We start from the raw sequence: 27,721 nt of genomic DNA, 5'->3' as shown, positions 1-27,721 counted from the left end.
TAGTAGAAATCATCTGTGAAATCATCAGGGTTTGGCATTTTCTTGCAAAGATTTTAATGGACTGATTAGATTTCGTAGATTGTTAGTGGATGATATAGGCTATTTTTTTGTCTAGTCTCTCAGCTAGAAATGGCCAACTATAATTAATCATGTTTGTTAGCATAGCCCCAGTTCATTGCTCCTTATATATATTTATATAACATGATCCAAATTTTAGTGTTTTATCTAATCCCAAACCCTTCACCAGTTCTTAAAACTACTGAGACAGAATTTTTGAACCCACAGTCTAAAGATTTAAGAATACCATGTTTCCTTACTCCTTCTCCATAAGTTATGGGAGGGAGTAATTAATTATTGGAAAGTATATTGCTTTTCTATGGTTGCTGTTATCAAATATGTCACAAATTTAGTGGCTTAAAACACCCAAACTTGTTATCTTACAATTCTCTACATTAGAAGTTTGACCCATATCCCACTGGCTAAAATCAATGTATCATGAGGCTGTCTGTGCTCCCTCTGAAGGCTCTAGTGGAGAATCTGTTTCCTTGCTTTTTCCATGTTCTAGATATTTCTTCACCTGGGGCTCCCTGACTCCATCCTCAAAACTAGTAATGACAAGTTGAATCCTTCTCACATCACATCTCTCTGTGCCTTTCTTCAGTAATCATATCTCTCTCCAACTCTGAACTTTTCTGCCTCCCTCTCCCCCTTTTGAGGACGCTTGTGATTACATCGGGCATACTAGACTTCCTAGGATAATCTCCCTATTTTAAAGTCAGTTGACTAGGAGCCTTAGTTCTACCTGCAAACTTCATTTCTCTTTGCTATGTAACCTAACATATTCCCAGGTTCCAGGTCCATTAGGACATGAACATCTTCGGGGACCATTATTCTGCCAGCCACAGAAAGTAAGGCAACTTCACTAGCAATACCAGTAGTAATAGTTGGGACTTGCATCTGGAATTATACTTTATTTCTCTTTCAATTTAAGGATAGCACCATAGTTCATCCAAACCTAAGATTAAAAAACTCTGACTGAAACTATGACACAATTCTAATAGGCCACTGATTACAAAATTAATCTCAATTTCAGGTATGTTAAAAGGTGAACACACATATGTTTGAGAATTGATATTTTGCTGATTAAAACGTTTAATAGCATTTTTTTCCTCCAGTATCTATATACCTACCTACTAATCTTCCTAACTAAAACAACAGGAAAGAATGTGCTTGAGGAGGTGGTAAAACAACTTTTACTTTTTACCCTCTAAACAGCTTTTCAAACATAAGCTTAATAAATAAGTATAACTTATCAACTGAAACATTTATAATATTTATAATATTATAAATATTATAATATATAAATATATAATAGATTATAAATATTTATATTTAAATTATACTTATAATATATTATTATATTATATTTATAATATATTATAATATGTAATATAAATATTATTATAAATATAATATTTATAATATTCCATAGCACTGATACAGCCTGGCTCATTTAAAATGCACATATCTTTTCCATCAGTAAACAAGCAAAATATCCTATTGTTTCAAATTTTAAATGCTGGTAAGTAAAAGTTACTTCCAAGCTTATATTTGTTATTTCTTTATATACTTTAATATACACAATTTTATTCTAAAACTTCATTCAAAGATATTTTTCTCACCTTCAGATTTCTAGTTGTATTGTCCTCGATTAACAAATGCATCATGTTATAAAGGAAAGCTGCCTCTCATTATAGTAAGATCTGAGGCAGAGGTTAGCACCATGTGGCATTTACTAACAGTGATGCTGGACAAATGTGCAACTTCTCTGCAGGGAGTAAAAGGATGTGACAGAAACTAGTGCCTACTGAGCGCCAATTAAAAACTCTCTGCCTTTGTGAGGTCAATAACATAGGCTCTATTTTAAAGGTGAGCGATTCAAACTTTCAAGGTGTTAAATAATATGCCCACATTCATGTAGGTAATAAATAGCAGAGCACTGATTTGAATCTAGATGTCTGACTTCAAAATTGATGCTCTGTTCTGTTTCAGAGTTTCCTTCATCTGTAAAGCAGTAATGATAACAAAACTAGAGAGTTTCAGAAAATAAACGAGAAAATGTCCATGAAAGTATTGCTCAAGTTACAATGTGCAGTATAAGTATTACATTGCTTTTAAAATATAGGCCTTTCTCTCCATTTACAATTCAAATTAGCAACCTAAATTCAAAGCTTTTAACTGCTGTCTTTCCCCTCTCACACACGTAGGAGAGTAGGGGAAATTTTCATGGTAAAGTAACCATTCAGGCCCATATTATCCAAACTAATAAATACTAAATCCACTTCTTTTCTTTCTCCTTCCTCTCTTTCAGTATTTTCACTACAGTATCCAACGTGAAATGTATCAGTATCCACATCAGAAACAGATAAAAGAAGAAAGAAGGGATATATGAACTTAAGCATCTGACAAAAAAAACCCCATAATATTACATGAGGAGATTTTAAAATGTGTGTCAATAGATATTCAATTGATTTAAGCTCTAAATCTCTTCTGTTTTGTTATGCTAGAGATTGAGAGCTGTTAAGATGACCAGTAGGCCACACACGCTTATTTAATTTGGGGGACAAATCACAGAGCAGTTTATCAGCACTCTCTTAATAAGAGTGGATATTATTAATATTGCCCCATATTCTTCTTCTCTTATAAAAGAGTATATGAGTATCAGGGAAGATCTATGCCTTAGGCTGCAAGCTACAGAAATGAAAACTTTAAATTGGCTTAAATAATAAGGATATTTATTGGCTTACACACTCAGAAGCCTAAAGGTTAGACTGGGTCCAAGGTGTGGAGGATGCCGTAATTCAACAATGTCACTGAGGATAAAGGCACCCTGCATCTCTCCATTCTGCAGTGTATGAATTCAGATTCATCTGAAGGCTAGTTTCCTTTGTTATTATAGTAATCATGGTTGCATCCTTCCTTGTTTACATGCAGTGGGGACAGACATGACCAAGCTTCAACCATGAAAAATGTTTCTTTCTTCAGCTTCACGAAGCAGACATAGGTTACAGGTCGCATGTCCCAACCACAGCAATGCCATATGCTGACTGGTTTAGGCCTGAGGTCCTGAAACGATCCCTTTGATAGGCCTGGACGAACCATGACCCAAATGTAGAGGAGTTTTTCTTTTCTACCTGGCATCATGGTTGCACAGTGGTGGATGCATGAGTGATAGGGTGGCAACCACCATATCCACTTCACACAAATGTCTTTATAAATCTTACCAATGTATTATGTCTCTAGGCATAAGCATGGTTCGTGTGAAAAGATTTTTTGTGTGGGGACAGGGATTGGGATAAAGAGACTACTCTTCTGATTTAGTTGTTAGAGGTTTTCATTTAATGTCCCCTAAAGAAATATCTCAGATTTTTACTCTGCTCAAGACTAAATATGAAAAAAGACGGTTGTCTCATATTTGGGATGAGAAAAAGAAATGCCACAAGATACAGAGGGGAAAACTAGGATTTAGTGATGCCAGAGAAGACCTTGAGAATCTATGCACTCAGAAACACAGAGAGATCTCAGAAAGGGCATTGGACTTTCCACATCCTATGCTATAATATTTAAAGCTAGTTTTTATCAAGCTCTTAATGGACAAGATGAACAGAGCTGGGGACTGATTACACCACTTTGCTAGCTAACCATACATATTCTAATTATACTAATAATTCCAAATATACCAAGCTACCTCATTATTCAAATGTGCTTCAACCCAGAAACTGTTTCACAGCATGAATATGCATGCTATTTTCAATTAGCATATTTAGCAAGATATAAAACACAGTCATAGTCAAAAAGAAATTGGTTCGCCTCTCATTAGTAACTGCTTTCTTAGTCCACGCGTCCATGCTGTAAAAAGGTGGTGAGAGTCCATAATTATGGAAGATACTGCCCGAGTTGCTGATTTCTCTCAGATGCTCTACTAAGGCAAGAAGTTGATCTGTCTATATTAAGAGAAGGCTTTAGGGGCAACATAGTTGTTTAAGTAGAGGAAAAGGTAATTATTTTGAGACAAGCTTTATTGGCAATCAAATGCTTCCATGGTTAGGTTGATTAAAGCTATATATCAAGATTTAATTTCTGAAGATTCAGGCAAGAAGACAACAAAACTGCAGGAAGCAAGTTAGTTAACATGAGGAAGATCATCCCTAAATCAATTCAGCTTTTCCTTAGGTGTCCAGCTCATTTTATTCTTACAGTCCCATCTAAATCAAACATTCCTTTGATTCCATCATCATCTGCTTCATACTATTATAACTATTTTCCACTTATTATCTCAGATTTAATCATCTGAGGAGGCTGGTGAGAACTTAAGTTAACAGAACTAGTTAGAATTTCTTTTTTAAGCACCAGTGGTACTTAATTTATTCTGTTTTTGCCACTTTTTTATTGTTCGCCTCGCAAGGAATAAATGACACCTCAACGATGGTTAAGTTAAAATACTCACCACACTATAGGAATGAACCCCACATGACACATCAAAACCAGATCATGACTCTTAAAGGTACCTTACCAATAACCCAATACTAATACCTTATTAAAACTATACAGGGACTTCCCTGGTGGTCCAGTGGGTAAGACTCCACGCTTCCAATGCAGGGGGCGCGGGTTCGATCCCTGGTCGGGGAACTAAGATCCCACATGCCGCGCAGCGCGGCCCAAAAATAAAAAAACAAAAGACACCATACATATACATAGTGTCTTAAGACTAAACATATATACAAATAGTTTTATAATTTTATCTATCTACAGTTTTAGCTATCTATCTGCTTAGATAGGTAAATTTATATACATGCATTTATATTAGCATTAATGTGGCATTTTCTCAAAATTAAGAACTGTGGTTCATGGATCCTACTGGCTATACGGTTACATTTTAGGGATTTTAGATATCCAGGACAAAATATAGAAAATTTGCTACTTTATGTACAGAAAATCCTCATTTGTCGGGCAAATTAGATGGACTTTCTTTCACAGTCTGCAAAGAACTTCAAATGTATAACTCAAAAACAAATCCAGGGCTTCCCTGGTGGCGCAGTGGTTGCGCGTCCGCCTGCCGATGCAGGGGACACGGGTTCGCGCCCCGGTCTGGGAGGATCCCACATGCCGCGGAGCGGCTGGGCCCGTGAGCCATGGCCGCTGAGCCTGCGCGTCCGGAGCCTGTGCTCCGCAACAGGAGAGGCCACAACAGAGGGAGGCCCGCGTACCACAAAAACAAAAAAAAAAACAAAAAAAAAAACCAAATCCATTGGCCTGAAAAAGGTCAATCCTACTGACGTTAACATACTGTGCCTCAGTTTATGAATAATAATGTAATCTTATTGAATCCATGGGTGTATTTCTGGGGGAAAAAACACAAAAAAGACCTCGTGATATTCTTAAAGCATCATTTAAACTTTTCTCCAATATATAGTACATACATGTCTTCAGGCTGTTTCATTAATAACTGAAGTGGTGACAAACATATAGGTTGAAAATATATATCACTGACATTCTAAGTGTTTCATCCAAACTAGCACTTTCAAATAATTTTCTATATTTAAACAAATGATGTGTTCAAGTTCCCCAGGTCTCCTCCAAATTGTAAAAATTTTTATGTACACTTACCAACAGTATCACATGGTTCATCTTTGTGTACACAGAAATCTTTCCTAGAAAGAAAAATAGAAAATATTGTTTCTTCCAGAGTATGTGACTCATTTTTAATAGTTATAATGAATAATTGAACCATACTCTTTATCTCCAAGAATTTAATAAAACTGAAAATAAGATTAACTAATTTTTAATTCTAAGAAAATGTGAGAATTAAATTGTTATGATAATTTTTACCTGATACAATCCTGAAACATTATGTCCTATTTCCTATACAATATTTCAAAAAAATTCCATCTTGTTTTGAATTTTATAGTATTTCATTGTTTTATTACAAGAAAAATATCTGGTGTAGGGACATGGTTTTCTGTTTGAAAAATATTGTTAAGATCCCTACTTCACATGACATAAAAATAATTTCCAGATTGAAGATTTAAATGTAAGAAATACAATTTAGAACAACATAACATTTTATATCTTAAGATTGGCAACAGACTGATAATTTTAATAAAGGCATGAGGAAATTAGTATTTTTACATAGGTGGGATATCACCGTGAATAAAATTCTATAATTTTCTCTTTATTTAACTACCATATCTTGGAGAGCATTCCCTAACTAGTTATGAGCTTGAAAGGGAAACTATATGAAAGCAGAACTTTTTATCTACCTTTTACTAGCTTTGTGACCTTACGAATTTACCTCACCTTGTGTCTCAGTCACTTCACCTAAAAAATAGAGGTAATAATGATATCTATTTACCACATAGATTTATTGTACAGCTTAGATGATTTAAGATGTATAAAACATTTAAAACATAGGTTTTCTGTGTGGTTTGAATAAGTTAACACATACAAGGCATTTAAAACAATGCCAGGCGCATAGAAAGCTCTCAAGTCAGTTGTTGATGTTTTTGCTGTTTTTTGTTGTTGCTGTTGCTTTTATTCCTGTGGCATAATTTAAGCATTTTCCTAGTAATGAGCATTTAGGTTCTATAGAATTTTTACTATTACAAACAATACAATTTGTGGGTGAAGGAGAAAGGAAAAAACTATTTTTATTCCTCTATTATAGCCATCTGAATGCCATTCCGAAATGAAACATAACTTTAATTTTTTTAATTTTATTTTATTTTATTTATTTATTTATGGCTACGTTGGGTCTTCGTTGCTGTGCACGGGCTTTCTCTAGTTGCGGTGTGTGCTCTTCTCATTGTGGTGGCTTCTCTTGCTGTGGAGCACGGGCTCTAGGCATGCGGGCTTTAGTAGTTGTGGCTCTCAGGCTCAGTAGTTGTGGCTCGTGGGCTCTAGAGCACAGGCTCAGTAATTGTGGCACACGGGCTTAGTTGCTCCGCGGCATGTGGGATCTTCCCGGATCAGGGCTCAAACCCGTGTCCCCTGCATTGGCAGGCGGATTCTTAACCACTGCGCCACCAGGGAAGTCCCAAAAAATAACTTTAAAAATTAAGTGTAACACTCCTTTCAATGTCCCCAGTGACGTCTACATTGGTAATTACAATGGTTAGTTTTCAATTCATATCTTGCTTGGCTCATCCAGCAGAATCCATGACTCTATGCATAGTTTTATAAATATTCTGTGATGTTTAAAATGTATATTCTCTAATAGTTTGGAGCAAAGCTATACATGTTCATTAGATCTAGCTATAACAAGCTCTGATACACAGTTGCTCAACAGAATGAGAAATTTTGAATTTATTTTTGCATCTGCTACTAAGAGCTGTTAAAATTCCATTATTATAAATTTGATGATGTTTCCCTGTGATACTACTAATTTTTGCTGTTTATGTTGAAGCTCTCTCTCTAAATTTTTATTATTATTTATTTATTTATTTATTTATTTATTTTTTTGCGGTATGCGGGCCTCTCACTGTTGTGGCCTCTCCCGTTGCGGAGCACAGGCTCCGGACGCACAGGCTCAGCGGCCATGGCTCACGGGCCCAGCCCCTCCGCGGCATGTGGGATCTTCCCGGACCGGGGTACAAACCCGTGTCCCCTGCATCGGCAGGCGGACTCTCAATCACTGCGCCACCAGGGAAGCCCTATTATTTATTTTGAATTATTGTTTTTATTACTGTGTAAAACCCTACTCATCCCTTTTAATGTTTTCTGTGTTAAAGTCTATTGTATCTGACATTAACAAATATTAATATATTAGTAAAACATTAATATTTGCTTGGCACATATTTTCCTTTGTTTTACTTTCACCTTCATTTCCTCTAATTCTCTTATAAATAGCACATGACTAAAATTGTAAAACCTCATTATATACTATCTCTATAAGTGAATTTAATATTTCTAATGAACATATTTGTTCTATTTTTTGTGATTGCTATTTACCAAGTTATACCTTTGTCCTTTTCTTCTGTTTTTGTCTTTGTTCATATGCAGTTTTATTTTCCACAATTTTCTGCTACTGTTTTGAAAAATAACATTAGCTTGTGTTTGATCTACAGTTACTTCTACATTTTAAAGTACACTGCACTAGTTTTCTATTGCTGTTATAACAACTTTGACAAATTTAGCAGTTTAACACACCTTACAGTCTCCAAATCAGAAGTCTGAAATGGAACTTGCTGAGCTAAAACCAAGGTGTAAGCCTGATTCTGTTCCTTCTGGAAGTTCTAGGTCAGAATCTGTTTCCTTGCCTTTTCCAGCTTCTAGAGGCTGCCTGGATTTCTTGACTCATAGTCCCCTTCCATCTTCAAAGCTGACAACTGCATCACTTTGACCTTTACTTTCATCACCACATCACTTCCTCCGACTCTCTTGCCTCCTTCTTTCCCCACACCCTGTGATTACATTAGGATCCCCTAGATAATTCCAGATAATCTCCCAATCTCAATAATCCCTAACAAAATCACACCTGCAAGGTCCCTTTTGCTGTATAAGATAACAGTCACAGGTTTTGTAGATTAGAACATGGATGTTATTCTGTGTACCATATTCACTTGACATGCTTCAAGTTAAAAAGTATCTCTGGTCTCTTCTTGAAAAAGGCAAGGATATCAAACACTTTTAATCCAATCTCTTCCTTCAATCTTTCATGTTATTTTTATCTGACACTATAGAGGCATACCTCATTTTACTGTGCTTTGTTTTATTGTGCTTAGCAGATACTGCATTTTTTGCAAATTGAAGGTTTGTGGCAACTCTGCATTGTGCAAGTCTGTCGGCGCCATTTCTTCCAACAGCATTTACTCAATTCATGTCTCTGTGTCACATTCTGGTAATTCTCACAATACTTCAAGCTTTTTTATTATCATTATATTTGTTATGGTCATCTGTGATAAATGATCTTTGATGTTACTACTGTGACTCAGTGAAGGCCCAGAGGATGGTTAGCATTTTTAGCAATAAAGTATTTTTAAATTAAGGTATGTAAAATTTTTTAGACATAATGCTCTTGCACATTTAATAGACTATAGTATATTGTAAACATAACTTTTATGTGCATTGGGAAGCCAAAAAATTCATGTGACTCGCTTTATTGCAGTGGTCTGGAACCAAACCTACAATATCTCCAAGGCATTCCTGTAATTCCATCTCAGTTTTTAAAATCTCAAGTTAGACAGTTTTTTCTCAACCATTAGTGCTCATTTAGATTTGCCTATATATTTGGCAATTTCTTTTCTCAGTAATCTCTGTATCATTACTTTCTAGAGAGACTGTTATTCTTTAAGTACATCCTTCAGTATCTCCTTCAGTGAGGACCTATGAACACTAAACTGTCCCAGACACTGTTTCCTTAATTCTCATTAGTTTGCATTCATTCATAATGGAACAGTAGCTGACTGTAGAATTGTAGGTTGACTTTATCAGCCCTCAGCACATTGAAGATATTATTTCATTTTATTCTAGCATTTATAAAAATAGAACTCTGCAATCACCTTGCTCTTCTTTCATTGATTTGGTTTCTGATTAATTTTTTATTGGATATAATTGACATGTAACAATGTTTCTGATTAATGTTAAGATTTCTTTTTGTCTTTGTAGTTCTGCAGTCCCACTAAGATGTGTCTAGGTCCTGAGTTTTTTATTTATCTTCTTTGGTACTTGGTATGTCTTTCAATTTGAAGATCCACAAACATACAAACATTCTAACCATTATCTATTTATCTAATTCCTCTCACATTCTCTCTACTCTCTTCTCCTAGAACTCCTTTAGATACATGTTTGCTCTTCTCATTCTGATGTCAATAACTCTCAAGCACTCTTTTGTATGTCCATCTCTTAACCACTTTAGGCAACCTTCTGGGAGAATCCTTCAGATCTATCATCCAATCCATTAGTGCTCTCTTCAGCTGCATCTACTCTGCTCTTCAACTCTGAAATTGAGATATTTAAGTATATTTTTTATATGTTTTATTTTCCTCAATTTTCAAATCATCTCTTTTTTCCAAAACACCTTTCTCTCACATTTTGAAATTTGTGTGTTTTTAATCATGTGAACATGTTTTTTTAATAATCTCTGTCAGTCTTTTAAAATATTCTTTTTCATGCTTCTTGGCTCTTACAGTGGGATATGTTGTCACTTTGTGTTTTGGAATCCTGTTGTGAACTCATTTAGTTGTACTTTATTTGTGGTTGCCTTCTGAGGTCAAAGTTGAAAGAGGGCCCTTTCACAGCAGTTTTGCATATGCTTTCACTAAGTGCTTCAATGTTGGATCATATTCATGGTAATGAATATAGAAAAGAGCCATTTTCTCCTAACATGGGTTCATGGCTGAGATAGAAAGAATGCTTCCTGTTGACAACCTGTGCTTGTATGCAAAGCTTTTATACCAGATCCAACTTTTATTAAGGGTGTAGGTACCCAAGGGTTCTGGCTGTATACAATCATTTCAGTTCCCACTTTGCAAAGCCACAATGTTTTTTCTTTATGTGGGAGATAAACCCAAGAACCCAGATTTTTAAGTCCAACAAACTCCTACCAGGACAACTATCACATTACCTCAGAAGCTTACTGCATTTTTTTTTTTGCCAGAGCCCTCTTGTGTTTGGCTCATCTATGCATGTAAAAGGACTTTTATTATATTTTTTCTACAATTCCTAGATGCCAATGATGGGAACATTTTCTGATTATCTAGTCAGCTAGATTATCACATAACTAAAAGAAGAGAACACAATCTGTGACCTACCATATAGTAATTAAGCATACTGAAACATATTTATTATTAATATTAGATCTTAATATACATAGGCCTTATTCTAGTATTACATTTTATATGATGCAGCTACTTTTACCAAACTCTTTAAAAGACTGAACTCCCTCAGTAAGATGTTCACATTGACCTCAATTGATAAAGTACTTTTTCAAAGATCTCTTTCTACAAATAGGGATTACATTAGTTATAAATTACCGTAAAAATTAGTGATTGGTACAATATTGTCATATTTCTTCCATAAGGTTGGAGATGGAAAATAATGTGTGGTTAGCCAAGGGTATGAATGAACTAGGGAGTGAAGTAATTTAACATCAATAATTAATTACTATAATTTTTTACTATTTCTTCAGGCAAATTTCTGACAAAGATGATTTCTATGAAACAGATATAGAAATCAACCCTTGATTACTAGAGTAAAGGGAAGAATGGTAAAGTCCAGATAAAGATGATAAAAATAACCTTAAATATTATGTTTTTAACACAAGGGATGAAATGGATTTATTATAAACTTAATTCATTTAAATCACACCCAACAGTTAGGAATACATTTACCATTCTGCAGTTAAAAATAACAAAACAATACAAGTATGAGAGTTTATCACATGAATTGCTTCATAAATAATTACTTGAAGATTTATTATTCCTTTAGGTCTCTTAGCTAAGAACGCTTCTCCAGTATTTCACAAGGACTCAAGAAAGAGACTCAGGCTCCTTTGTACATTACCCTTCTCCCCTCCTTTCCTCACTTAACTCCACCTGTAAATATTTGGATTTGGTTTGTTGTAGTGGCCATGCTTTTTCCTGCCTCTCCTTTTATAATACATGTCAGAGATATCTTTGTTCTAGAGAAAGCCTACTGCAGAGACCTCTTCATCTGACTTCAAGGAAGAGAGTCATCACCCAAAATGCAATATATACAATGCAGTGTTACATTCTGCTGTCTACAGATTACTGTGTATTTCTAAACAAGATAAACAGTACACGTTTCCAGTAATTAGTAAAAATTTTAATGTTTTTCTCAAATATGCTGTTATTTTTTATTCTGGTAAATCTATAAACTAGTTAATCCATCTTGGATAATTGAAAATTGGGGCTATTATCACTTGACACATTAATCTTCACTCTATACAAAAATCTTTTCTTTTATATACAGAAGGTATATAATCCTATCAATGTCGCTTGCATATGCCTTAAAAAATCTACTGTCCCAACTGAATGAAAGTAAATAGCAAAGAAAAAAAGTTTAATAGAAACAAATAATCGGATTGCCCATCAGCACTGAAGGGTCTTAAAATTTATGCCTTTTTGGTAAAAAGTATCTTTCTGAAAATACATACAAAAATTAGAAGAACAACTCGAGAAATATGAGGGAAGATGCACTCAAATTTTATCCCATAAATGTAACCACTCAAGCTACCCTATCCTAAACTTCTAAGTGAAACTAGTGGATGACATTGCCTTCAATATTCAAGATACAAAACTGAAAACCTTAAGAATCTGGGTAAAACATACTGCTCTTAATTAATCTTGTTCCCAGGATTATAATCAAAGGTTTTTTTAAAAAAAGCTGAGTGATTCTTTGACAGCCACTGCAGTAGATTACCCTAACTATTGCCAACCCCCAGCATCTTACCACTGGGAAACCTCCTTCAAATATGTCATATTTTCTGGTCACTGACTTCTAATCACAGAAATTGCACATATAACACCCCCTTCAATGCAAACACACATTTTCAGAGGATCTAAAGTAGACAGTATAGTAAGAGAATGTGAATGGCCCTGGATCATACAAACGCAGGGGTAGAGATTTCTATTGTTTTCTTCTTCACTGTTTTTCTTGATGCTTGGTTCTTTAGTTCTTCCTTTGATTCTGAGTACTACACAGAGTCTTCTCCACTTATCAAAAAAATCCAGAAAGCACCTCTTCTTGGGCTCAGTGTTTGTCTCTGTGACTCAAAATCAATACCAAATGATAATGGAAAATATATCTCCTGGTCGTGCAACATATTCAGAGTCTGAATATAATTATAGATGAAGAGGAATGGAAAAGGTCTGCTGACATTTTTGAAACAAGTAAAAGACCAGCTATATTTAGTCTTTCTCTGCATCAGATGATCTAGAAATCAAATTTATTACAAGGACACCAAGCCTAGTTGTATAGGTTGTACACTGCTTAATTCTAATGGTACATTTACATACACAACAACGTAAATGGCTCCCTCTACTGTTATGTAGTGCACAAACTATACAATAGGATTCATTATGGGCTTCTTGCATGCCAAGCACTGGATAAGAGGAATATAAAGATAAATAAAAAAGGTTTCTACTCTGAAGGCAAAGAAGAGAATGACACACAATCACCTCTGTAATATGTAAGGGGCCCAGGATCAGTGCGGAAGAAGCCTGGGGAATTGTATTAAATAATGGACAGTTCTATTTTGCAATTGCCTTTGCCAGCAAACAAATGGAGAGAGAAACACCCAAAACAGATGGTATTGAATAATATGGTACTGCAGAAAATTAAAGAACCACATAAAATCAAATCTTCACCTTAGGGCCAAGAATCACTTAGTGTAAAGTATATTCAGATGTAGAGGGAAAGGGATTTTTTGTGCTTTTTATAAATGTACGATACATCATATCAATGCATGAGGCTGCAAGATGACTTTGATTTACGTAATGTGAAACAAGGGACTTCATCTGTAACTAAACAACATGATAAAACTACGAGAAAAGCACTGCTTATTGTCAAGGGCACTTAGAGTCCATCACACAGCCAATTTCTGTTCACTTAGCAAACAAATGAATAAAGCACATTTTTTCAAAAATTCAAGGTCTTTTACCCAAAAGCACTGGAAATACCTTTCAGTACAACTGAAGAACAAATTGTCACCAGCATTTAAAAACTTCAGATCAGACTGTAATTCTTAATCTTCCGTTCTTCAACTGTACACCTCTTTCCAGAGGACCAAAATAATGGAATCTTAATTTCATACATTCAAAGATTTTGAGGGGTAAGGGTGGTAGAGATTTGCTTGCTGCCTAGAACTGTGATCATGTTGATTCAAATTCTCTCATTTTTGGCTCATTTTTGGCTCAGTGTGCCTGAAGTCTGCATCACAGAGTTTCATTATGTGAGTTTATGGAAATGATACTGTTAGACTTTGGCAACTGGGAAGGCCAATAAATTCTGCTTAACTTCTGATTTATACTGAAAAAAATGAAATGTAGCCTTTAATTTCCAAGAATGAAGATTCATCTGAGAATAAGTCTCATTGTAGAATTTTATAGTGCCTTGGGATATACCTATAAATGATTCATTCAACAATTATTCTATTATTTGTATTAAATTAATGTATTTCTGCCATGTCTATATTTTATTAAATTTTCTATCTTACTTGCCAATGGCATTATTTTGAAACTAACTTTCAGAAGTATTGTACTGAAAGCATTTCAGGACATACTGAAAGGCAAAACTATCATTGATAAAATTAAATTCTAAATTAAAGAGTATTTACATGACACAGACTTGTACCTTCTCTATAATTTCGCACAGAAACGTGAAAACTACACTAAGAAATAATGGAATTGACTGTTGGGATAAAGTGTTTTGTGTTTTTGTTACTATTAGCCCACAGCACTAGGTCAGCTTTAAACTATTTACTTCATTGCATCACACAGAACAATTTAACAAATATATTACTACAGATAGGTTTGGATTTATACGACCATTATTCATTTTAGTTGAAATCAAAATTAATAGCTGAGCTAAAATCTCTTCCTACTGATGTGCACACATAACATACAACATTTAATAAGGACCTAAGATGAGCATTAGCTAGAAACTAGGCTGTTTATGAGTTCAGTTTGTCAAATATGGATAAGACCATGGAATCCATGGAGATTAAAATTTTTATCTTATTTCTGATAACTTTCTTGCAAAGCTAAAGATCTGATAATCTATGTTTACACTAACTAAAAGGGATTTTTCCTCAACTACTCAAACCATTCATTTAGACTTTCCTGATCAATGGTGGTAGGTCATTTAGAGATAAAACATTCCCTTTATTGGGCTAATTTTCACTATTAGGGCACTGGAAGCAGTGATATGGAGAAAAGTGATCCTCCACATAAACCTTATACCTACAAGTGAGTAAAGATAGATTTATGTCAGTATCTATCAATATGTTATATATGTGTAAATCCTTTGACAGGTTTTTGTTTTTTGTTTTTTGGTCTATTTGCAACCACAGATTTTTATTCCTACTGCTTTCCAAAAAAAAAAAACAACCAAAAAACAAAAACCAGAAGCAAGCTATTAAGCCCTGTTTTAAGTCCTATTTATCAGGGGGCAAAAAAGTGAAGTCAACATTTCTGCTAAATGGTTTAGGAAGTGTACAAAAATCTTTTTTCCCATGAAACATGAAGTGGCTTAGCAAAACTATAGCAAATTTTGCCTCCCAAAAGGTTTTTTCATTAGGTTTTGGGCAGAAATCCTTTTTAGACAGTGAAGCTTTAGTTTTCTATCCATAAATAAGTGATACATTAGAAATAACAATGCTTAAATTTGTCTTATCTTTGAAAACCCTACAGAGTACATATTTACGCATACAGAGGACATATTTAGTCCTTTGGTAGTAGTTCATGTTTTGAAAATCTGAGGACGAATAATTATTTATAAACTGACTTGATCCAGCAAACTGAAATTACAAAACACAGGTTATTATGTGTTTTGCTGGAGAATATTATCCAGAATATTCTCACGAATCCTAGATATGACTACCTTCAGTTCATTCTTCTAATATGTTACCCTAGCCTATGGGCAAACATGCAGTTCAACTGCATTTTATGAGCATTTGACAATAATGAAGATTATTTTTCTAAACACAAGAGCAAGTACCCTGTAATTATCCTAAATAAATACTAGTACCTGTTTACAACCATATACAGATAAAGATGTTTATACATTTTTCTTTAAACGTGAAAATTCAGAAAGTTACATAAATACATAGTAGTCACATAAACTAGGATACTTCTATGCAGTAAAACAGTATGTCTGTTCCTCCCTCCAAATGATATAGACCAAATATGAGTTTGTTGGCTTCCTATTGCTGCTGTAACAAATTAAGTCAAATTTAGTGGCTTAAAACAACAGACATGTATTACCTTATAGTTCTAGAGGTCTGAAGCCACATATAGGTCTTACTGGGCTAAAATCAAGGTGTCATCAAGGCTGCATTCCTTCTAGAGGCTCTAAGGTAAAATCTGTTTGCTTGCATTTTCTTGTGATTACATGGGCCCATGCAGATGATTCAGGATAATCTCATCTCAACATCCTTTTATCACATCTGCAAAGCCCCTTTTACCATGTAAGAGAACATACTCACAGGTTCTGGGGATTAAGAGAGGACCTCTTTGGGGTATATTAGTCTCCCTTCCACAACAGATGACATGAAGATTTGCAAGACATAATGTAAAGTTAAAGAAAACAAACAAACAAACAACCAAACAGAGAAAACTGGGACTTCCCTGGTGGCGCAGTAGTTAAGAATCTGCCTGACAATGCAGGGGACAAAGGTTCGAGCCCTGGTCCAGGAAGATCTCACATGCCGCGGAGGAACTAAGCCCATGCACCACAACTACTGAGCTCATGTGCCACAACTACTGAAGCCCGCGTGCCTAGAGCCTGTGCTCTGCAACAAGAGAAGCCACCACAATGAGAAGCCCGCGCACCACAACAGAGTAGCCACCACTCACTGCAACCAGGGAAAGTGCATGTGCAGCGACAAAGACCCAATGCAGACAAAAATTAATTAATTAATTAATTTTAAAAATAAAGAGAAAACTGTGTATGGCATGAAACAAAGTTCATGCTATACACACACCAACTAAACATTGGTTACCTTTAGACAACTTCTACCACAGATGTTCATGCATTATTTTGGTGGGGGGGGGAGAATTATTCTACAATATTTCCTAAAGAAGTACTTAAGGACAAGGGAATGTTTGGAATAGAATTTTAAGGGAAAATACGTATTATAAAAGAGTATATACAATGAGGAGTTCAACTCCATGTTAGTGTTCTGTTCTGTACATGGAGGGGTGAACATGCAGGTGTTAATTGTATTATTATTATTTTTTAATATATGAAATACATCATACAGCTTTTTTTAAAAAACAAAATACTTTTGTTACACTGCTAGGGCAGGTTAGCAACAAGGAAGGTAATGATGAAGAGCAGTTAGGCTTTTAAAGCTTTGAAACATAAAAAAATATATAATGGATGCAGGGGATTCTTTATTTTCAGAGTTCTGAAGAGAAAAAATGGCATTGGAAGTAAGGAATGAAATTAATGTCATGGTATTGGTAGGGAGAGACAAAACTTGCATGTAGAATATGCTCCAAATATTATATGTTTTTGGCTAAAGAAATATGTAGAAATAAAACTGGAGAAATATACTTAAACGTGTTAGCTATAATTATTCCTAGGTAGTGGGATTATAGGCTCATGTTTTATCTTTATTCTTGGACTTCTAAAATTTCTATAATGTGTTGCATTTTTAATAAGAAGAGAAAAATATGAATCAGTAATCAAATTATGATTATCATCCACTTTAGTCTTAGAAGCAGTATTTCTAAAACCAACTACTGTGAGGATAAGGAAGGAAGATTTTATCAGCTGAGAAATATATAAAAACCCTTTGTGGTTAATGCATTCTGAGGATCTAACTTCTCTATATCGGAGTGGTGGGCAATACAAATTAGAAGTTTGAAATAAGCCTATACAATAGCTTATGTGATCACAAATAATACTAGAGATTGTATACAGCATTAAAAATGAGGTCTACATGTTTGCTGAAAATCCTAATCACTCATTAACAGCATAATTTGCTACTCTATTATTTTTTCAAAAGCAATTCATAAAAAATTTTTTGGTAGAGTTAAGTAAACTTTAATATTTGTTAAACTTATTCAAATAAAACACACTTAAAGCCATAAACAAGATAAAATTTAGTATAAGCTGATATCTTAGAGGACCCCCCCACAATCAAATGATTTTAAATAGTTTCTTTCCAAAGCTACCCTGTCATTCTGAAATGCCATTAAGAGAAACTCTACCATAAAAAAAGATGCATGCTTTTAAAACATATTATAACAATTTTAACAATATAATTTATCAGAGAGCTGAAAAAATATGCACTAAAAGGATTAAATTTTAATTATTTGTTAAATAACTTTAAATAGATTTAGACCTGTATTTTGCTTATAATCCTTTAGAAAAGACTAACATCTTTATATATATTTAAGTGCTATTAATTTGTTTTTTCCTTCTAAAATTATTTAGTCAAGGATTATCTTATACATAATTAGACATGAAAATGATGGTGCCAGATTCTTGTCAGTCTAAACTTAGGTATAGTTTAAGTCACTGAACAATTTTTAGTGTTCTGTACATAAAGAAAGCTCAAAAATTCACAGGAAAAAAGACAGTTGTGCAGTACAGAAAATGTGCTGAAAGCTATACAGGAGCAAATGCCACTCTTATTCTTTATACTTAAAGTTATTTCCTGTGGCTCTTTTCTCTTGTCATAAACATACTGTATATAAACTCTCTGTAGAGAAACTGACAATATGGAGGATTCCTCCAACTAATCAAAGTATCAGATAATTACATTCTTAAAAAAATTCTTGGGGGTCACCATTCACTGGAATTGGCTGTGAACGCCAATAGTGAGTCTAATAAGTTCACAATGTTGTTCTTTACTCCATAAATGGACATAAGACTAAAAGAAATTAGTTGCAGAAATACAAGCTAGAGTCAGAAAGTCTTCATGTATAGTTCAGAAGAACAGAAGCATATTTGCTTATGCCTCCTTCCTTTGTACATCCCATTCCCTATTCTTTAATATTAGGATCAAAAGTGGTAAAATAGTAACTATTTTAATTGAGTATTTACTATGGGTCAGGCATTGTATTAGGTTATTCAGGTATATCATCTCTATTGAATCAGATATCCTGTGAAATGGTATTATCATACCCATTTTACACATGAAAAATTAATGATCAATGAAGCTAAACAATTTGCTAAGTCACACAGTTCATAACTAGGCTAGCTGGGATTAAATGTATGTTTGTCCCCATTGTCCAACATACTTTTTATTATATCAGAATGTTTGATCCTTATATGCTTTGCTAATTTCCATTCATGCTTCAAACTTCCTTTTTATTTGAAATACTTTATAACAGTTTTCTGCATTTAATTTTGCTGTTCCTTTTTCTAGGTCTTAATAACTATGACCCACTTAATTTTCTCATCATTTTTCTACCCATCAACCTGCTTAACTCTGAGGAAATGAAATGAGATGATATCTATATTAACCTGAAATAAAAGGTAACTATCTCTGGCTTCTATTTCTTTTTTAAACATTCATATAGTTGACCATTTGAAAAAGTTAACTACCATTCCATTTTCATTATGTAACAAATATCAGACCTTAAACAATAACAGAGTTTGGGATGCAAGTTAGTCCAATATAAATTATTTAGAAACCCCAAAAGGCCTGGTTCAGGTTGTTCTCCAGGGCCACCATGACTTCCATAGCATCCAGAGCTTTATCCCACTCATCTTGGGGTATGTCCCAGTGGAGGGAACAGCCTCCACACTGGTTTTGCATCTTCAAGAGATGCCAGGCACCCTCAAGCTTCTCTTTGGCTAACTTTCAGAAGAGGTGACCAAAGCCCTCTGGAGTCCCACTGTCATGTTGAAACAGAAGCCCAGAAAGAGTTTCTGTTGACGAGGAGTGGGCTCCAAAACTGAATGCTAGTGGTCTGACAACAAATGCAAAGTGTTTTGAGTGGGATTAGAGATAAGATGGTGGAGGAGAAGGCCTTGAACTCACCTCCTCTCATGAAAAAACCAAAATCACAACTAACTGCTAAACAACCATCGACAAAAGGACTGGAACCTAGCAAAAGAGATATTCTACACCCAAAGACAAAGAAGAAGCCACAACAAGATGGTAGGAAGGGTGCTTTCATGATACAATCAATTCCCATACCCTGCAGGTGGGTGACCCACAAATTGGAAAATAGTTATACAGCAGAGGTTGTCCCACACGAATGAGAGTTCCTAGCCCCACGTCCAGCTCCCCAGTCTGGGGGTTTGGCATTGGGAGGAGCCCTCAGAGCATTTGGCTTCGAAGGCTAGCTGGGCTTGAACACAGGAACTCCACAGGACTGGGAAAAACAGAAACTCCATTTTGGAGGGCACACACAAGGTCTCGTGTACACTGGGACTTGGGGAAAAAGCAGAGACTTCATAGAAGCCTAGGTCAGACCTACCTGCTGGTCTTGGAGGGTCTCCTGGGGAAACAGAGGGTGTTGTGGCTCACTGTGGGGACACAGACACTGGCGGCGGAGGTACCAGGGAGTACTTATTAGCATGAGGTCTCCTGGAAGCAGCCATTTTGCCACGAAGACCTGGCTCTCCACGCAGCAACCTGTAGGCTCCAATGCTGAGACACCTCAGGCCAAACAACCAATAGGGTGGAAACACAGCCCCACTCTCAGGAAATAAGCTGTTTAAGTCTTCCTGAGCCCACACTGCCTCTAAACACATCCCTTAACATGGCCCTACCCACCAGAGGGACAAAATCCAGCTCCACCCACCAGTGCAAAGGCACCAGTCACTCCCACCAGGAAGCCTGCACAAGCCTCTCAGGCCAGCCTCACCCACCAGGGGGCAGAAACCAGAAGCAAGAGGAACTACAATTATGAAGCCTGCAGAATGGAAATTGCAAACACAGAAAGTTAGACAAAATGAGATGGCTGAGGAATATGTTCCACATGAAGGAACAAGATAAAACCCCAGAAGAACAACTAAGTTAAGTGAAGATAGGCAATCTAACCGAAAAAGAATTCAGAGTGATGATAGTAAAGGTGATCCAAGATCTCGGGAAAAGAATGGAGACACAGACTTAGAAGATACGAGAAATGTGTAATGAAGAGCTAGAGATATAAAGAACATACAATAACAGAAAGTGCTGGAAAGGAAAAACCTACAACCACGGATACTCTACCCAGCGAAGCTCTTCCTCAGATTCAACAGAGAAATCAAAAGCTTTACAGAGAAGCAAAAGCTAAGAGAATTCATCACCACCAAACCAGCTTTAAAAGAACTTCTCTAGGCAGAGAAAAAGAGGCCACAACTAGAAACAAGAAAATTATAAATGGGAAAGCTGACCAGTAAAGGTAAACATACAGTAAAGGTAGGAAACCATCTGCACACAAATATGATATCAAAACCAGCAAGAGTGAGACGAGTACAAATGCAGAATATTGGAAATTAAGAGATGAGCAACATAAAACAATCTTGTATATATATAGACTACTATATCAAAAGCTCATGGTAACCACAAACCCAAACTCTACAATAGATATACGCAGAAAAAAAGAAAAAGGAATCCAAACACAACACTAAAGATAGTCATCAAATCACAAGAGATGAGAACTAAATAGGAAGGGAAGAAAAAAGACCTACAAAAATCCAAAACAATTAACAAAATGGCAATACGAACATAAATATCGGTAATTACATTAAATGTAAATAGATTAAATGCTCCAACCGAAAGACATGGACTGGCTGAATGGATACAAAAATAAGACCCATATTCATGCTGTCTACAAGAAACCCACTTCAGATCTAGCAACAAAAACATACTGAAAGTGAGGAGATGGAAAAAGGTATTCCACGCAAATGGAAATCAAAGCTGGAGTAGCAATACTCATGTCAGACATAAGGGACATTAAAATAAAGACTGTTACAATAGACAAAGAAGGACACTACATAATAATCAAGGGATCAATCCAAGAAGATATAACAATTGTAAATATATACGCATCCAACATAGGAGCACCTCAATATATAAGGCAAATGCTAACAGCCATAAAAGGAGAAATCAATAGTAACACAATAATAGTGGGGGACTTTTAATACACCACTTTCATCAATGGGCAGATCGTCCAGACAGAAAATCAACAAGAAAACACAGGCCTTTAATGACACATTAGACCAGATGGACTTGACTGATATTGATAGAGCATTCTATCTGAAAGCAGCAGAACACACATTCTTTTCAAGTGCACATGGAACATTCTTCAGGATAGATCACACTCTGGGTCATAAAGCAAGCCTTGATAAATTTAAGAAAATTAAAATCACATCAAGTATCTTTTCCAACCACAATGCTATGAGATTGGAAATCAACTACAAGAAAAAAAAACTGTAAAAAACACAAACACGTGGAGGCTAAACAATATGTTACTAAAAAACCAATGGCTCACTGAGGAAATCAAAAAATACCTAGAGACAAATGAAAAAGAAAACACGATGAAACAAAACCTATGGGATGCAGCAAAAGCAGTTCTAAGAGGGAAGTTTATAGGGATACAAGCTTACTTCAGGAAACAAGAAAAATCTCAAACAGCCTAAACTTACAGCTAAAGCAACTAGAGAAAGAAGAACAAATAAACCCAAAGTTAGTAGAAGGAAAGAAGTCATGAAGATCAGAACAGAAATAAATGAAATAGAGATGAACAAAACAATAGAAAAGATCAATGAAACTAAAAGCTGGTTCTTTGAAAAGATAAACAAAAGTGATAAACCTTTAGCCATATTCATCAAGAAAAAAGGCAGAAGGCTCAAATCAATAAAAATTGAAAATGAAAAAGGAGAAGTTAAAACAGACACCACAGAAATACAAAGCATCATTAAAAGCTGGCTCACTGAAAAGATAAACAAAGTTGATAAACTTCCAGTCAGACTCATGAAGTAAAAAGGAAAAGGGTTAAAATCAATAAAATTAGAAATGAAAAAGGAGAAGTCACAATGGACACCACAGAAATACAAAGGATCATAAGAGACTATGACAAGAAACTATATGCCAAAAAACCGGAAAACCTAGAAAAAAAGGACAAATTCTTAGAAATGTACAATCTCCCAAGACTGAACCAGGAAGAAATAGAAAATATGAACATACCAATCACAAGGAATGAAATTGAAACCGTGATGAAAAACTCACAACAAACAAAAGTCCAGGACTTTTGCTGGCTTCACATGTGAATTGTCAAACATTTAGAGAAGAGGTAACACTTATCCTTCTGAAACTATTCCAAAATATTGCAGAGGAAAACACTCCTAAACTCATTCTATGAGGTCACCATCACCCTGATACCAAAACCAGACAAAGATACCACAAAAAAAGAAAATTACAGACCAATGTCACTGATAAACACAGATGCAAAAATCCTCAAGAAAATACTAGCAAATCAAATCCAACAATACATAAAAAGGATTATACACCAAGATCAAATGGGATTTACTCTAGGGATGCAAGGATTTTTCAATCTCTGCAAATCAACCAGTATGATACACCACATTAACAAATTGAAGAATAAAAACCATATGATCATCTCTATAGATGCAGAAAAAGCTTCTGACAAAATTCAACACCCATTTATGGTAAGAACTCTCCAGAAAGTGGGCATAGAAGGAACCCACCTCAACATAATAAAGCCCATCTATGATAAACCCACAGCTAACATCATACTCAATGGTGAAAAGCTGAAAGCATTTCCTCTAAGATCAGGAACAAGACAAATATGTCCACTCTTGTCACTTTTATTTAACATAGTTTTGGAAGTCCTAGCCACGGCAATCAGAGAAGAAAAAGAAATAAAAGGAATACAAACTGGAAAAGAAGAAGTAAAACTGTCACTGTTTGTAGATGACACGATACTATACATGGAAAGTCCTAAAGCTGCTACCAGAAAACTAGTAGAGTTCATCAATGAATTTGGTAAAGTTGCAGGATACAAAATTAATACACAGAAATCTGTTGCATTTCTTTACAATAACATCAAAATGTAAGAAAGAGAAATTTTTTTAAATCCCATTTACCATTACATCAAAAGGAATAAAATACCTAGGAATAAACCTACCCAAGGAGACAAAAGGCCTGTACTCTGAAAACTAAATGACACTGATGAAAGAAATCAAACATGACACAAACAGATGGAAAGATATACCATGTTCTTGGATTGGAAGAATCAATACTGCCAAATGACTATACCACCCAAGGCAATCTACAGATTCAATGCAATCCTTATCAAATAACCAATGGTATTTTTTGCAGATCTAGAACAAAAAATCTTAAAATTTGTATGAAAACACAAAAGACCCCAAATAGCTAAAGCAATCTTGAGGAAAAAAAACTACCAGAGCTGGAGGAATCAGGATCCCTGACTTCAGGCTATACTACAAAGCTACAGTCATCAAAACAGTGTGGTACGGGCACAAAGATAGACTTATAGATCAGTGGAAAAGGATAGAATGTCCAGAAATTATCTCATGCACCTATGTTCAATTAATGACAAAGGAGGGAAGAATATATTGATACAATGGAGAAAAGACAGTTTCTTCAATAAGTGGTGCTGGGAAAACTGGACAGCTACATGTAAAAGAATGAAATTAGAATGCTCTCTAATGCTACATACAAAAAAAAAAAAACTCAAAATGGATGAATGTCCTAAATGTAAGACTGGATATTATAAAAGTCATAGAAGAAAACATAGGCAGAACACTGACACAAATCGCAGCAATATCTTTCTGGATCTGCCTACTAGAGTAATGAAAAAAATAAACAAATGGGACCTAATTAAATTTAAAAGCTTTTTCACAGCAAAGGAAATCATCAACAAAATGAAAAGAAAACCCACAGAATGGGAGAAAATATTGAAAATATTTGCAAACGATGGACCAACAAGGGATTAATCTCCAAAATATACAAACAGCTCACGCAGCTCAATAGCAAAAAAACAGCTACATGTAAAAGAATGAAATTAGAATGCTCTCTAATGCTACATACAAAAAAAAAAAAACTCAAAATGGATGAATGTCCTAAATGTAAGACTGGATATTATAAAAGTCATAGAAGAAAACATAGGCAGAACACTGACACAAATCGCAGCAATATCTTTCTGGATCTGCCTACTAGAGTAATGAAAAAAATAAACAAATGGGACCTAATTAAATTTAAAAGCTTTTTCACAGCAAAGGAAATCATCAACAAAATGAAAAGAAAACCCACAGAATGGGAGAAAATATTGAAAATATTTGCAAACGATGGACCAACAAGGGATTAATCTCCAAAATATACAAACAGCTCACGCAGCTCAATAGCAAAAAAATAAAAACCCAATCAATAAATGGGCAGAAGACCTAAATAGCCATTTCTCAAAAGAAGATATACAGATGGCCAAAAGGCACATGAAAAGATGCTCAACATCACTAATTATTAGAGAAATGCAAATCAAAACTACGATGAGATATCACGTCACAGTGGTCGGAACGGACAGCATCAAAAAGTCTACAAACAATTAATGCTGAAGAGGGTGTGGAGAAAAGGGAATCCTCCTGTGCTGTTGGTGGAAATGTAAATTGCTATAGTCACTATGGAAAACAGTATGGAGGTTGCTTAAAAAACAAAAATAGAGCTACCATATGACCCAACAATCCCACTCCTGGGCATATATCTGGAGAAAACCGTAACTCGAAAAGATACATGCACCCCATTGTTCACAGCAGCACTATTTACAATAACCAAGACATGGAAGCAACCTAAATATCCATTGACAGAGGAATTGATAAAGAAGAAGTGGTGCATATATACGATGGAATATTACTCAGCCATAAAAGGAATGAAATAATGCCATTTGTAGCAACATGGATGGACCTAGAGATTATCATAATACTAAGTGAAGTAAGTCAAACAGAGAACGACAAATACCATATGATATCACTTATATGTGGAATCTAAAAAAATGATACAAATGAACTTATTTACAAAACAGAAACAGACTCACAGACTTAGAAAACAAACTTATGGTTACCAAAGAGGAAATGTGGGGTGAGGGATAAATTAGGAGGTTGGAATTAACATATATATACTACTATATATAAAATTGATAATCAACAAGGACCTACTGTATAGCACAGGGACTCTACTCAGTAATAACCTATATGGGAAAAGAATCTGAAAAAGAATAGATATATGTCTATGTATAACTGAATCACTTTGCTGTACACCTGAAACTAACACTACATTGTAAATCAACTATACTCCAATATAAAATAAAAATTAAATTTAAAATAAATAATTTAGTAAAAATCCAATAGTGCTAGTATACAAGGTAGACTTACATTCTTTCAAATATATAAAACATTGAAAGTGTCAGTATTTTATTGAACACTTCAGTGAACTTACAGTAAAAATCCCAAGGCAAGGCAGGCTCATTCTACAGAAATGGAAAGTGTAAATTATAAAATAAATTTTCACTGAATATAAAGAGCTAAAAGAAGAAAAAGGAACTCATACTTGTTTCACAATTCCTAGATGTCAGGAATTTTACATATTATTTTCTCATTTAAATTTAAACCTTAATTTGTTCATAAAACTAACACTAGTAATATTTAATATATTAAACTAACCCCATCAAATGTTCTCAATCACTAGAGAACACTTTCAGCCATAGCAGATGATTCTTACCTGTGTCTAAGATAATATGGAATGCAATAATAACCATGGGCTGACCAACTATCAATTAAAAACATTTATTATATAATAATACAACAAAAGATATTTTTGATAGTATGTTGTCCACATTAATAAAGGCTTGCACAGGATCTTATACAATTATTTATGTTTGGAAAAAATTATTGAATGTTCAGTATATGTTAGATGTTATACAAGTTCTTATATTCTTCACTCTGTACTAGTATCCTCATAATAATATGACTCATAGAGGTCAAATAGTCAACTCAAGATTACCAACTACTGTTTGGATAAAAATGGGTCATATATAGTTTATCACCCTTCTTATTTTTAAAGTTTTAAATATTCATCTATTGTATATATATATATGTAAATACGCATACACATTATGCATACAAATTCTCAACAGATATATGTATTGCATCTATTTTTTCCAATTCTGGGGCTTGTCTTTTCATTTACATAACAATGTTTTTGGACATCATGTGGTTTTAATTTTCAAGAAGCCCAAACAATTATTTTTAATAATTTTTGTTTAATGATTTTTTGTATCCAATCTAAGAAATCACTGCCCTTCCCACAGTCATGAAGATTTCATTTTTAATACAAGTTTTATAGTTGTAGCGTTCTATGATCCATTATGAATTAACATCACTCAAGCAGGGTTGGGTGTTTTGTTTGTTTGTTTTTTGCCACAACCCTTGGCTTGTGGGATCTTAGTTCCTTGACCAGGGATGGCAGTGAAAGTGCAGTCGTAACCACTGGACTGCCAGGGAATTCCCCAAGATTCATTTTTTTCAAATGGTTATCTAGGTGTTCTAGAATCATTTGATGAATAGACTATCTTTTCATCTTGAATTATGCTGGTGGTATTACTGAAAGTCAACTGACCATATATATGTGAGTATATTTCCAGACTCTTTATTCTGTTTTACTGATTTCTATAGCTAACTTTCTGTCAAACCCATCCTGTTTTGATTACCAAATCTTTATAGTAAGTTTTGAAATCAGATACTGTAAGTCCACCCAATTTGTTCTTCTTTTACAAAATTGTTTTGACTCTTCTAGGTCCTTTCCTATCCCAAATAAATATTGGAATCAGACTGTAATTTCTACAAAAAAAAAAAAAAAGCCTGCAGAGATTTTCATTGGGATTATAGTGATTCTATAAGTCAATTTGGGGAAAATGGACATCTTGACAACACAGTAAGTCCCCTACATACAAACCTTCTAATTGAGAACTTTCAAAGATGTGAATGTGTGTTCGCATGTCCA

General features: G+C 34.8%; 1 protein-coding gene across 1 annotated transcript in view; it reads right to left on the bottom strand.

The window, feature by feature from the left end:
* Positions 1–27,721, bottom strand: part of ADAMTS19 (ADAM metallopeptidase with thrombospondin type 1 motif 19) — a 307,854-nt gene that overhangs the window by 185,998 nt on the left and 94,135 nt on the right. The window contains exon 7 of the mRNA XM_024123327.2: positions 5,668–5,711. Coding sequence (XP_023979095.1) covers positions 5,668–5,711 — 44 coding nt within the window. The remainder of the gene's footprint in view (positions 1–5,667; positions 5,712–27,721) is intronic.

This window comes from Physeter macrocephalus, chromosome 8 (assembly GCF_002837175.3).
Source record: "Physeter macrocephalus isolate SW-GA chromosome 8, ASM283717v5, whole genome shotgun sequence".
Classification (NCBI taxonomy): Eukaryota; Metazoa; Chordata; class Mammalia; order Artiodactyla; family Physeteridae; genus Physeter; species Physeter macrocephalus.
This window is presented reverse-complemented; position numbering and strand designations above follow the sequence as displayed.